This window comes from Otolemur garnettii, unplaced genomic scaffold (assembly GCF_000181295.1).
Source record: "Otolemur garnettii isolate 467f Iridium unplaced genomic scaffold, OtoGar3 scaffold00004, whole genome shotgun sequence".
NCBI classification, from domain to species: domain Eukaryota; kingdom Metazoa; phylum Chordata; class Mammalia; order Primates; family Galagidae; genus Otolemur; species Otolemur garnettii.
The window spans coordinates 22,799,794-22,814,016 of NW_003852399.1; the positions used below are offsets into that span (position 1 = coordinate 22,799,794).

Here is a 14,223-nt window from a genome sequence, read left to right on the forward strand (position 1 = left end):
AACCAAGTGTCCTTCTGTGGGTGAATGGGGGATGCACCATGGTGCATTCATAGGATGGGGTTCAGGAGCAAAGGGAATGAACCACCCATAATACACAGCAGCTGGGAGGAACCTCAGGAATTACGAAGAGTGAAAGATGTCAGTCTCAAAGCTTACGGACTCTGTGACCCCATTTACTTACATGACAATCACGAAAAGAGAAGACTATAGTGATGGAGAGCAGAACCAGGCTGCCGGGAGTTAGGGGGGAGAGGGCGACTGCAAAGGAAGAGTGTGTGTTTGAGGAGTGATGGAACTGTCATGATGGTAACACAAATCTAGGTCTGCATCGAAATCATAGACCTGTACACCAAAATGTCGTTTTTATTGTAAATTTTTAAAATATAAAGATATCCCAGTTTCATCAAGCTAGTCATATGTCCTCTGACAAGTTACTTAACCTTTATAAATCTCCGTTTGTTTTTCTGTAAAATGTGAAAAATACACCGTACCTTGAAGAGGTGTTCTAAGGATGGAATAAGATGTTATAAACGCTCTGCCTGACACACTGGATGTTTTTCTTTTTCTTTTCCATGGTGGATATTTTTCTCATTGGGAGCAATTTCTTTCTTATTATTATCATCACTCTGCTTTTTTACAGTTAGCTGGCTTGTGGGGAGCAGACTGGAGGCATTGAGGGTATCCAACAGGAAGGGGAGATGATCTGATTTTTATTGTAAAACATGGTTTGAGCACCTTGGTGGAGAGTGGTAAGGGGATGTAGGAGGGTAAGAGCTGAAACAGAGGCCAACAAGAGGAGCTGGGGTTGAGGGATGATAGGGTGGACTCAGGCAGGTTTAGGATTTACTTTATGGGGAGACAAAACCAACAAGCTAGATGATGATTTGAGGGGCGAGGAGAGGCAGATGGTGGTGTCCTTGACTGAGATGAGAAACTCAAGGGAGGAGCAAACTCAAGCAGGTGGGTTGTGATTGGCATGGATAATCAAGAATTCTGTTTAGCCATGCAAGATCTGGAACCAAGGACTTGGCCATCATTATCATGCCTAGCCATCATTATTCTAGAACTCCACACAGAATAGCTAGGGCTTCCAGGCGCAGCCCTTCCAGATTAGGATAGGGGAGCTTTAGTCTACTCTTTCTTAGACTCAGCCTGGGAAGTTTTAGCAGAGTACTTCTCTTTAATTCATTTCTAAGAGAGATTGTAGCAGCTTCTACCAGAATTCAGATTGTGTGTTTATTATCCCCTGCTGCCAGGTTTGTCTTTTCTTTTCTGTTTAATGAGATTTAAGGAAAGGACACGTCCAGCATTTCTAAATACCCGGCCTGGAAGTTATCGTAATCAATCATGTTATGTAAGATTGAAAAGTATTGATCAACTACTGAGAGTGCTGATGAAAATGCAGATGCACGACCGAGAGCGTGCTCAGAGATTATCGTCTAACGTGTTTGGTTATTTCAATTATCTGCAAATTTCCAGTTTGCCACAGACAAAGAAAAGAAATTCAAGATGTATTTTTCCTTGATAACTACCAAATTTTATTTGATAACATTAAGTAGTGATTACCTCTGAAAGGCAGAGTCAGGAGTGGGTTTTGGAGAGGGCATTTAGGAAGTCTCAACTGGGTTTGCAAAAACTTAAAATTCCATTGAGCTGAGTATTGGGTCATCAATTCATCAGACTCATCCATGCTTATAATGTCTTATAATTTATAAGTGAAAAAATACAGTATGTTGCTCTTTAGCACATAAAAAAATAATTTAAAAGTCTAAACATGAAAGACAATGCTTTGGGGCCAGACGAGGTGGCTCATGCCTATAATCCTAGCTCTCTAGGAGGTTGAGGCAGGTGGATTGCTGGAGCTCATGGGTTCAAGACCAGCTGAGCAAGAGCAAGATCCCGTCTCTCAAAATAGCCAGGCACTGTGGTGGGCGTCTGTAGTCCCAGCTACTCAAGAGTTGAGGCAAGAGAATCACTTGAGCCCAAGCGTTTGAGGTTGCTGTGAGCTGTGATGCCATGGCACTCTACCAAGGGTGACAAAGAGAGACTTTGTCTCAAAAAAAAAAAAAAACTTATCCTCATTAATCACCTCCAAGAGTGATGTCTTGGTTTTTTTCTCTCAGAAAATGTAATTACTTTGTAATGAAATGTTAATGCTGTGTTCTATTCTTAAAGTCGCTTGTTACAGTGATCAATCTACGGCTTAATAGAGTTGCTAAATTTTCTTCTAAGTCATTCTTCTCTTAATATTTTATATTCATCCAATGAGCTGGTGATGATCTGGGGCTTTTCTGGGCTTCTTTTTACAAACACAGGACCATCTCAGCAAAAACTCATCATCAGGCTGTTAACTTCAACATCTTCGAGGGCATGGTTTGCCACGGGGTGCCCCTTGTGACTATTTCAAGAGGCAAAGTTGTGTATGAAGCCGGAGTCTTCAGTGTCACAGCAGGAGATGGGAAGTTTATTCCTCGAAAACCATTTGCTGAATATATTTACAAACGAATCAAGCAGCGAGACCAGGTGAGTGTGCCCCACAGGGTTTCCACCACAGGCTGGACTGTCATTCTTTCCTGGGTGTCTGGCTGGTTGTTATTGTTGGTGGTGATGGTGTTGTCACATCACACTCAGCTCACCACATTCCTAGGATGTCAGGATTGTAATGAGAGCTCACAATATCAGTTTTTAAAGAAAGCAGTATAATTAGACAGAGACATTTGCCCTTGCAGACTGATGTATCTGTCCATGGTTTTCTTATGGACTAAGCCAGGTTTTCTCAGACAAGTTCAAGGCCTTTGGGGAGCCCTTTGACAATTGACTTAGCACTCTCTAAGAAATAGACACCATGTATAAAGATGCATGGGTTTTATTAAGGGAAACTCCTGTGAGAAGAAAATGGAAGAGAGGTGGGAAAGGCTAGGAGCCCCCTCAGATTATAACTCAAATCTGACCCCAGTGAAGGAAAGAAGGAGAGAAACGGGGAAGAAGCATCTAGACCGCCACATGGTCTAGGAAAGTTTGAACAAGGCCTTTGGGAGTCCTTGAGCTAGGCTTCAAGTCTCCCAGCTTCAGTCGGAGCCCAGCATTGGCTGGTGCAAAGGCAGTGATGGGAGTTTAGCACCAGCAGAAGCCCCTTGAAAAATTGTCCATTACTGAGGTGAAAGTCTGCTGGGTACATGATCACGACCCCCAGAGCAAGGTGATGTTTTGGAATCTGGAACTCTAAATATGAGTTTTGCCTTGCTGTGTGGCCTAAAGCAAGTTTCTCTATCATTTCATGGGCTCAATGTCCTCCTCTGGAAAATGATGTCGATGTTTCCTCCCTAACAAATTGTGACACTCAAATGAGATTTTAAAACAGCAGGCTCTGGCTTGACGTCTGTAGCACAGTGGTTACGGTACCAGCCACATGCACCAAGACTGGCAGGCTTGAACCTGGTCCAGGCCAGCTGAACAACAATGACAACCTTAATAAAAAATAGTCGGGCATTGTGGCAGGTGCCCGTAGTCCCAGCTTCTTGCGAGGCTGAGGCAAGAGAATTGCTTAAGCCCAAGAGTTTGAGGTTGCTGTGAGCTGCGACACCACTGCACTCTACTGAAGGCGACATAGTGAGACTCTGTCTCAAAAAAAAAAAGGTCAGGCTCATAGTAGGAGGTTAATAAATATTAATTCTCTTTCCTTTCCCCTTTTGATGACCAAATCTATGGTAAACTTCCCCAAATCTTTGTAATGAGTCTTTGTAGAAGAGATATTTGGCATTAACATATCTTGGGGCTTTCCCATGTTTTCTTTAGTTTACACAGAGTTTTAGTTTTTAAAGTTCACTACACTACACTAGAATATTGGAAAATTTTAGCTTAAAAAAATCTAGATTTCTGGATTTAGGGGCTGGGGAAGGCAACCCTGGGCCCGCAATCCCACATGGCTAAAACAGGCCAGAGCTGATGCAGAAGCTTATTCCAGAGAGGATGCGTGTTCTAGTTCTTACCCTGCAGGCTTCACGCGTTACTGTTCCCCGCATGGCCATGCCCATGGCGAAGGTTGCAATCCTCAGAGCAGTCCTAAGGCTTCCTTCTGTTCTTTCTACTTTTCAAATATATAGCTCCTTTTCCAGAGTTCTCTGGCTATTTTTCAATTCATTTTGCTTGGATCTTATAGTTTCTTTGCTTTCTCCTATAATGCTTTGTGAAAATATTTTCCTCATAGATTCTCAGAGTCCATTACCCAAGATTCATCCATTTTTTGACACTTCCTAAGGCTTTAACTGGGTAAAGAAGTGCTCTGGCATGCTTTAAGTTCTCAGAAATGCTACTGCTCTTCATAGACTATATTTCAGTCAAAATAGGTGATGTTTAAGGTAACAGGTTGATTTTGCTGGATGGGGGGTTAATTTATAAATGTCGACACTGACAAGTGACAAGTAGGTGGTGACTATAGGAATCCTAGGTATTTCTGAACATTTACATGGTAAATAACTCAGTACTAACATTTAGTAAATACCGACTAAAGGTGAACCACACTGCCAAGGGCTCTGTCACTGTAACAATTCTGAGGCGAGGGTGGGGGAGGTGTGGTAGCTCACGTCCATAATCCTAGCACTTGGGAAGCCAAGGGAGGTGGATTGCCTGAGCTCACAGGTTCAAGACCAGCCTGAGTCAGAGCAAGATATGTCTCTAAAAATAGCCAGGCATTGTAGCAAACACCTGTAGTCCCAGCTACTTGGGAGGCGAGGCAAGAGAATCACTTGAGCCCAAAAGTTTGAAGTTGCTATGAGCTATGATGCCACAGCACTCTACTGAGGGTAACAAAGTGAGACTCTGTCTCAAAAAAATACAAGTCTTGGGCAGTGCCTGTGGCTCAAAGGAGTAAGGCACAGGCCCCATATGCCAGAGGTGGCGGGTTCAAACCCAGCCTCGGCCAAAAACTGCAAAAAAAAAAAAAAATAATAATAATAATAATAAAATACAATTCTGAGGGAAGTAGGTAACATTTTCCTTATTTTAAAAATTAGGGAACTAGAGCTTCAAAAAATTAAGAAATTTGTCCAAGTCATACAGCAAGTGTATGTCAGGATTAGAACATAAACTCTGGTTACCTGATTCCAAAAAAAGTGTACTTATGCAATAAACCATACTGTACATTAGAAAGGTTGAGTTAAATGAGGTAATGAGAGATCAATTAATAATCATTAGGCTTGAAGAAACAGTCTCTCAAGAAAAAAAATAGTCTGAAGTTGAGATATGATGGCAGCTGGCTCATTGTGAGGCTATGGCAGTAATCGAGGGGATGAACAGAAAGGGTGAACTCAGGGGATCATAAGGAGGTGGGTAGAATCAATAGAAGTGGGTAATAGATAATGTGGCACTTGAAGAAGATCCAAGGCAGGGCTACTCATGCAGTTCCAGGTGCTTGCCAGTAGGGATGCTAGACTAAAAGGGAACACTATTTAAAGACTCACTGCCTCAGTCTTCCTCTTGCAGGGAAAATGTTTTGTGCAGCAGAGATCACCAAATGACTGGTTTCATCAGTTCTTTTTCTTCAGTTGTTTTGTGTTTCGTTGGCAGAATTAATGTCAACTTCAGTTTTTATGAGTTGACTATCAATTTTGTAGGTTATTTTAGTTTCTTAGCATTTTTGATACCAACTTTTTAGATATTCTAGTGAAGTACTGTTTTTGAAGCAATAATAATTAATAGCTATCATTACTATTGTATGTTGTTCTGAGCACTTACTATCGGCCAGGTTCTGTACTAAGTGGTTTACATTCGTCATTTTATGTAATCTATGCAATGAGCCACGTGGTACATGTTATCAGTCCCATTTTACAGATCAGAAAGCTGAGTCTCAGCAAAATTAAGTACATATTTCTGGGCTATGCAGTAAGTAACTAAAAGAGGCAGGATTTGTGATAATTCTTTCCAATTCCCAGAAGAAAATTGTCATGAAACCCAAATCATGGAGAAAAGCATTATTAGAAAAATGATATAAAAAATATCAAATAAAATGCAGGAAATGAAATGAGGGTTGGGAACTGTCTAGAGATGTTTCAACTCCCCACTCCCATCCCATTAAGCAAAAACAATTATAGAATAAAAATATCACACTAAGGCTAAGAAAAAGAACCGTAAGGAACTCTAGATTTTAAATTCATGTGATGTTATCAAGGCTCTTGCTTTACTTTTTATTTAAAAGATTCAGATTTTTTTGTGAGTGGGGATAAGAGGTTGAAGGGGAGCAGAAATGGCCCATATCCTTTCTCTTGTTCACCTGTTATCCTCCCCAGGAAAAAGAGTCACTTTCCATTCAGGACTTTCCAACCACAGTTTATAGAGTCACATCAGCAGTTCCCAACTCCAGAACTGGACTGGTCTCCTGGCTAGAGTATTAGTTCCTACAGGATAACATCTAATTCTTTTTATGCCACTACTTAGTACACAGCAGGCAATTTGATAAATGAATTAAACCACAAACAAAAGAAGCTAAGACTGTGGTTTCTGAGGTGCATAGAAAGAAATTTAAATCAATTTACCCAGAAGATGGCCTCCTGCCTCAACCCGAATGGTGGCATTGTCTGTGAGCTTGTTTCTTGTTCATGATTTTATTACTTAATAAAACTTATCAGCGTCACATCATGCAGCTATTACTATTGTTGGATATTCTGGGGAATTTCAAAGGAAAGAAAAGACATTTTTATCCAAGTTGACAGCTTTGGGGAATGGTTATTTTATTTATTTCAAAATTTAAACAGCTGATCCTTAAGGGAAAAACTTTAAATCAGAATATGAGACATCAAACTTCCTTTGATAAATTTAACATAATAAAATATATTTCAATTTTATATAAAAGTCACTTAAGGAAGAATGCTAGGGGGAATAAAAGAGAAAAAAGCAACCTAGATGTCCAAGAGAATTCTGAAAGAATAAAATTACATATTGTAAAATTTTTACCACCAAATATATAGCTCTTTAAATGAAAGTGGATTACATATTGAGAATCTGTGCATGTGAAGAGTATCAAAATGTCCACCAAAATTTGAAAGTATGGACATGCTTTAAGTCATCTATTTTTCCGTCTTCTTTTTTTTTTTTCCAGTAATAAGCAACCCCAACCTTTTCTGGAAAATAAGGGTCACATTGCATTTTATATAGAAACAGGACTAGCCTCACGGAGTAATGTATGGTTTCACAATACTGCTGCCAAAGCTTTTAAACTGGGTTGTATCTTTGCAATGATAAGCATAATTTGCCTTGTAGATAAGATAAAATTGAGTGACTGGCTGATCTGGTCCTTGAGATGGGTATTCTCCATTTCTGAAATAGCAGTTTGTCAATGTCTTTCTCAAGGTGGTAACTCAAAGAAAATAATTTAAGACACGGCATCACCTACCATTTAATGCTAATTTCCTCATATTGATTCCTATTCTTAGTAAAAGGTAATACCTTTGCTGGAGCTGGCTCATTTGGCTCACAAGAGATAAGTGTATGCATCTTTTCCCAACTCTTCATTCAGTGATGTCACTTGGTAGATTGGAATCAGCCATGGTGGGAGTATTTACACCACAGGAAAAGACAAGTGCTTTAAGTTAGGGCTGTAAGGGTGGTGAGAAAAAGGACAGTGAGATGTTGACCTTGACCCATACACCACTGTAGAGAGGGCACTTTCCCTGTTTTATGTAATCATTCAGCGTTCATTCAGTAACATTTATTGATCACCCATTAAATGCCAAGCCACATTAATTCTTACAACCACCCTTGGAGGTAAGTAGTGGTATTCCTGGTATATAAATTATGAACCTGAGGTTCTGCAAGGTCACACAGTTACTATGTGGTAGTGTTGGAACTCAGACCCAGGTTTGCCACATCAAAGTATTCCCTTTAACCCAGTGTTTTTAAACCTTTTATTATCTCACAACACAATCAAACCTATAGTTAAATTTCCACAGTTTGAAAATAATTTAATTAATGATCTTTAAAATTTTTCATGACACACAAGTTGAAAATCACTGCTTTAACCACTGTCATTGCAGCATACTAATCATAAAGTTTAATGTCTGCTCACTTAGCCGCCCATCACCCACCTTCAGGATATCACTCACTACCCCAGCCTCCCCTCTGCATAGATATTTTGAGGATTAGATGGAGACATTCAGTGAATTGTAAAACATTATCAAAATGCAAATAAACTTTCATTGTTATAGATCACCTCTATTGAACCTAAGGATCACTAGTGTACTAGTGCTTCACAGAGCCCTGGATAGCTCCTCTCTGTGTGTGCTGAGTGTCCCCTAAATTCACCAGGCCAGGCATGGATGTCATTCTTTGGGAATGAATTATTTGCACTGTGCAGTGTTGGGGCAGTGTCTGCTATTTGGTATTTGGAAGTTCTCTGGTCTTGATTGACAGCAGTGTTTCAGTAATAGTCCACTGTTTCAGTAACCCCTTAGGGATTATTCACTACTGGTGTTACTGTTCTCAGACAATCTAGCCAGCACTCTATCCTCTGCAGAGTGTATGGTTGAATTTTCTATCAACTCACGTCTTCTTCTTTCCCTGATCAGCTAACCCAAATGCATTTCTCTAATTATGAAGGTGTAAGGTTGATTGCAATTAGGGTTTATTTATAGTAATGCTTATAACTCTTATTTTTGTCTTTCTGTTAACTCATCACAGTGACAATTATCATTAAATACAGAAAACTCAAATTCCACTCTTTTCTACCAAGGTAGACCCCTCGCATCCTGCTAGGTGAGATGCCATCTGTGTCTCTTGTACTATTTAGGACAGCTGTCTTAGTTCAGTTGTTACTGCTGTGACAGAATACTTGACACTGTGTAATTTATAATGAACAGAAATTTATTGGCTCACATCTCTGGAAGCTGAGAACTCTAAGATCGAGAGGCTGGCATCTGGCAAGGGCCTTCTTGCTGTGTCATCCCACTTTGGATGGCATCACATGATGGAAGGACAAAAAGAGGGCGAGAGAAAAACAGAGAGAAGCACAATGGGAATGAACTCACGTTTTTATAAAGAACCCACTTTTGTGATAACAGCATTAATCCATTCAACGAGGGCAGAGCCGTCATGGGGTAATTGCCTCTTAAAGGATTCATCTCTTAATGTTGTTATAATGGTTAATTAAATTTCAACTTGAGTTTGGGAAGGGACAAACATTCAAACCATAGCAATAGCCTCTCACATGATTTACCCTCAAGCCATTTTATATTATTGTGATTTCATGAAGATGGAAAGAGTTGCTGTTGAGGTGTGATTAATCTTGACCAGATTGCACTGGAGGAAAAAAGATGCCGCAACCCAGATCAGCTTCAAAGGTGTGTTCTCAGGACACAAGCAAGTGATCCTTGAGGAAGTTGTCAAATAATTTTAAAAAATATCACTGTCAGGTGATACCAGTGCCCACTATGATAAAAAGTTTCAAGAACTTCTACAGTCAAGAACTCTCCCTTCAGGCTTGGCGCCCATAGCACAGTGGTTATGTGCCAGCCATATACACCAAGGGTGGCAGGTTTGAACCCAGCCTGGGCCAGCTAAACAATGACAATTGCAACAAAAAGTAGCTGGGCGTTGTGGTGGGTGCCTGTAATCCCAGCTACTTGGAAGGCTGAGGCCAGAGAATTGCTTAAGCCCAAGAGTTTGAGATTGTTGTGACCTGCGATGCCATGGCACTCTAGTGAGGGCGACATAGTGAGACTCTGTCTCAGCAAAACAAAGAAAGAAAGAAAGAAATCTCCTTTCATTTAAATGTTGTTGAACACCAGGCATTGTTCGAGGTGTGGAGGATGTGGGCACTAATAAGACAGCAGTTCCTGACCTTAAGGAAAGAGCTTACATTCGACTTACTTCAACTGTGATTCATGGTGTTAAAGTTTGAATTCTATTGAGGTATTTTCACACCTCTTGGTGCTGTGGTCAATTAGCTGCTTGGATAAAGGAATCTGCAGAGGAATTCAGAGAGATCAAGGCTGGAGGTAAAATTTGGGAATTGTTGCGTATAGATTTACGACCACGAGTCTGAGGCCACTAAGAAGACTGTGTTAGGGACGAAATGGAGATTAAGATAGAGCTCTGGGTCTACCAACCTTCCTTCCGAGGAGAGGAGAAGCCAGTTGAGGGAGCCTGGGGAAGCTGCCTGAGGAAGGCAGGAGTTAGCAGGAGAACACGGAGGCCTGGAAGGGGAGAGGAGGAACCTGTTCGTGCTGTTCAACCCAGAACACTCAGCTCTCCGCCCTGGGCTCTCTGTGTTTTGTGCTGTGTAAACTTCCTCCAAAAATTAGGTATGCTTTTAGCCAGGAGAATTGGGATGGAATCTGTGCTATCACCATACCCATCTCAGACGACAGAGAAAGAAGCCCACATGCGGGGTCCATGCCAGGCTGGGCAGTGGGCACTTCAGATAGAGACTTAGCATTGTCCCTAGAGAGGAGGAACAGACTAGCACTGCTAAGAGTGATAGGTTAAGTCTATTTAGAAAGCAAATGTGCACCTAATTTCTGAATAACAGCAGCAACGGTTTAAGATTCTGCAGTGTACGTGCCAGCACTTTCTCATGTTGTCACAATGAGCATCTATCAGCGTTCTAAAGCACACACAGAGTACAATGCCGGGGGCAAGAGACAGAACGAAGATGAATAAGGTGTGAGTCTAGGCATTACAGAGCTTATATAACGCACCTCTCAGGATGAGAAAATATTAAAAGGTTAAAAGTGCTGAGAGGGTAGACACCAGAACTTTGGTTGTCTTTGATTCCTGTCAACTCATCTAACCCAGGGAAAGACGGTGGAGTGTGAGACTAAAAGACTCCTGAGGAAGGCTGGCTGGCTTCTGAGGTGGCAGAGTAGGCAGGTGGAGCTCACGTTCATGGCTATTCTGGAGGGAAACCAGCCCTTGCCCACCTGGGGCCTCAGAGGTAGCTGAGGACTGGGACTGTGTGCAGATTAGACCCAACAGGCATGTCAGACACAGGTGATGGTCACCCTGACCAGAGTGATGAGCTGGGCCACAATACGGCTCGGTGGCAATGCCAGTGCAGTGACTGAATAGCCAGGTGCAGTTCTTAGACAAATGAGTGATCCAAGATCTGCCCGTGGAAGACAGCCAGTCAGGGAGAGAGATTTCTCTGGAGAACAGATGAGTGATGAAACACAGCCAAAGAGGCTGAGGGAAACTGAGTCAGCTCAGGCCAAGAAAACCCACAAAAAACAAGAAAAGCTTGGATGGGAATCCCCCTTCATTTTCCCTCCCCACAGGAAAAAACCCACCTTCCACCCCTCTGTATTGAGCGCTTGCTGTGGAGACACAGCACAGTACCCAGGTGCTCCTGCTGGGGACACAGGCACGTAAACAGATGATTCCAGAAAACTAGTAAGCAGGATGGAGAGAGGGTGGGGGGACCATAGATTTCTCGATTAATGAGCACTGTTCGAGGTGCAGAGGACGTGGACACTAAGACAGCAGTTCCTGATCTTAAAGGGCTTACATTCTACTTGTTTCAACTGTGATTCATGGTGCTAAAGTTCGAATTTGGCTGAGTTATTATAAAAGAGAAGTCAGAGATGTTTAGGCAAAAAGGAGTGGGCACCCCAGCTTGTGCGAGGCCCTGGCCAGGACAGGAGGATGCTGGGGAGGATTCTGATTTGCCCAGCTGGGTCACACGCCATCCCTATGCCTGAACCTGGGTTCCAGGAAGGGTCCACGGATGGGCTGAGCTGCTTAAAGAACTATCCCACCCTGGGTGAGGAGGATGGGGCCCCCCTGAACCACTGGTGTTGGCAGACAGTTCCCAGGAAGGAGTCCAGGACAGACAAACCAAGCAACAGCTGAAAAGTGCAAGCAGAAAAGGTTCAAAGGAACTGTTGAAGGAAGAGGGAGATGGAGTGGGGGCCGACGGGGGACACACAGCACACAGGTAGATGGCACAAATGTCTGCCCACTTCTGTCACTTTCTTCAGAGGGGCTCAGCTGCAGACAAGGCTGATGATTGAACTCACTTTGCTGAGTGCAATTGGCAAGGGAAGCAGAGAGGAAGGAGGGGACCCCCTCGATGACAGGCAAGATGGAGTTGAAGGGAGGTGGAAATCAATCTTGGTTTGCTCAGACAGTCCTGGATTGTGCTTGTTAATTATGTTTGTACCCTTTTCACTCTCAGAAGTATCCTAGTTTGGATGATAAATTATATGGCCGCCCTAGGTTTAAATGATAGACCGTGCAGTCTGGCTTGGAAAGTAAAGCCAGGAAAGGAAAGAGGATGGGGAATAGAGGTCTGAAAGGGAGGATGTGGTCTGAGAGTGGGGTGTTAGGTGAATTAAAGGTTTCAGATGTGAGAAGTGACCAGTTTCCAGGGGCCAGGGGCAGAACGAGAGGCTGGCACTTCATTTCTGGGTGTCTGTATTCCTCAAGACGATGACAGGACACAAGGTGAAGAAAAGAACTGAGATGTTGAGCCAGAACAAGGCTCAAGGCAGCATCCAGTGCACAGGGAGTTGGCCTGGGGTCCTCCCATTTGCTAGGTGCTCAGAGTGTGCCCAACACTGTGCTTCACAGTCCGTGGCTATAGGGACTTTGCTGTATCCTCTGGGCTTGGAAAATTATCTGGGGCAGTGTGAGCTCAGTAAGTATGTGCTGAATGAATGAAGGAAACGCTTTGTCTCTGGATGTCTCTAATGCCTCTGTTTCATGGATGAGGAAGTCAGCCTAGAGGCGTTAATGAACTTGTCAGTTTCCTGCAAATAGTAAATGACAAAGAGAGAAGTCAAACTTAGATCCGTCTTACTCCAAAGGCTGCATTGTTGATCACTAAACCATTAGTTTGTATGGTCGAAATGAGACCCACAATAATTTGTTGTTTGTTCGTTTGTGTGTGTCCAAATTATAAAACTTTGCTCAAGCACTGAATTAACTGAATCCAGCAGAAGTTTCTGCTGGGTGGATGGTCACCAAAGAGGCTCACCATCTATAGATGTTCTATTATTAACAAAGGCAATCAGGAAAATAACCCCCCCCCCCCACACACACACACACGAATTGCTATAATCTGAAGCTGCCTCTCTGAGAGGAGTCTCACAACAAAGCACTCTGGGAACACGGATAAGTGAGGTTGGAAGGAGAAGTAAAGAGAGGATGTTAGAAAGAACTGCAGAGACAGTTATAGGACTAGAAAGGTGTGAGGATGTGGCAGAGGCCCCCGTGTGGGCTCCCTGGGTCTCTAACTGATGCAGACTCACACCAGCTAGGAGTGGGACAACCCTGATCCCCAAGGTTGCCAAGAAGCTCTTGAAAGGGAAAGGGCACAGGAAGCCCATGATAAATTCACAAGATTCTTTTTTTGCTCTCACGGTTCATAAAGGGAGCTATACTTAGCTTTGAATCCAAGAAGTCAATAGTAAACCATAAGAGAGAAATGAAATGTTCTGTTTCAGACCTGCACACCTGCCCCGGTGGAGCGCGCACCCTACAAGGGAGAAGTCATCACAGTGGGAAGAGAAGACTCCACAGCTGGGACTCAGAAGCAGGCTCGCCCCTGAGCTGGGTGCTATGGGTAAGGGTCTGTGGGCAAAGAGAGTATTCTCTCTTTGCACGAAAGCACATAAAATTAGCATGTCTCTCTTCAAAAGGGTTGGAAAGAGCAAGGTCAAAAGCTTCAAAGTGATATAAGACTCAAGGTCATTGAGGCCACAGGAACACTGATAAGAATCATCGACACAGAACATTTAGATGAGCCTTACAGATTGAAGACGACCTTGAACTAACTAGAGGTCCACTCTCCCAGATGTTAGGAAACATTCCACAGAGCCCTAGAGAATCAGCCCAAGCGAATTGCAGTAGGCTGGGAACATACAGAGGGAACTGTCCTTGCACTACATAAGATGGAGTATAAATTCATGGTCAAAACTTATAAACTGACTAGGACTTTATTTGGAAATTGAATCCTCATATAGTAAAGGCAACTATGTTCTAGAATTTAGGATGAATGAAAAATGAATCAAATGTTGCTTTAGGGGGTATAATAAACATATCAGGAAATTTATTAGTATTTGATGTACTTAATATTTGGAATGATATTATGCACATGGTCTTTTTTTTTTTTTTTTTTTGGAGACAAAGATCCCCTATGTTGCCCTCAATAGAAATCTCTGGAGTCATAGCTCACAGCAACCTCAGACTCTTGGGCTTAAGCTTCAACCTCCCAAGTAGCTGTGACTATAGGCG

The 14,223-nt window shown here is 42.5% G+C and overlaps 1 protein-coding gene across 2 annotated transcripts in view; it reads left to right on the plus strand.

The window, feature by feature from the left end:
- DPYS (dihydropyrimidinase) overlaps positions 1 to 14,223 on the plus strand; it is an 80,458-nt gene that overhangs the window by 64,765 nt on the left and 1,470 nt on the right. For both annotated transcript variants that reach the window (XM_003782549.3, XM_023517340.1), the window contains exons 8-9: positions 2,316 to 2,523; positions 13,434 to 13,552. In XM_003782549.3, the coding sequence (XP_003782597.1) occupies positions 2,316 to 2,523; positions 13,434 to 13,538 (313 nt within the window). In that variant the 3' untranslated portion in view covers positions 13,539 to 13,552. The remainder of the gene's footprint in view (positions 1 to 2,315; positions 2,524 to 13,433; positions 13,553 to 14,223) is intronic.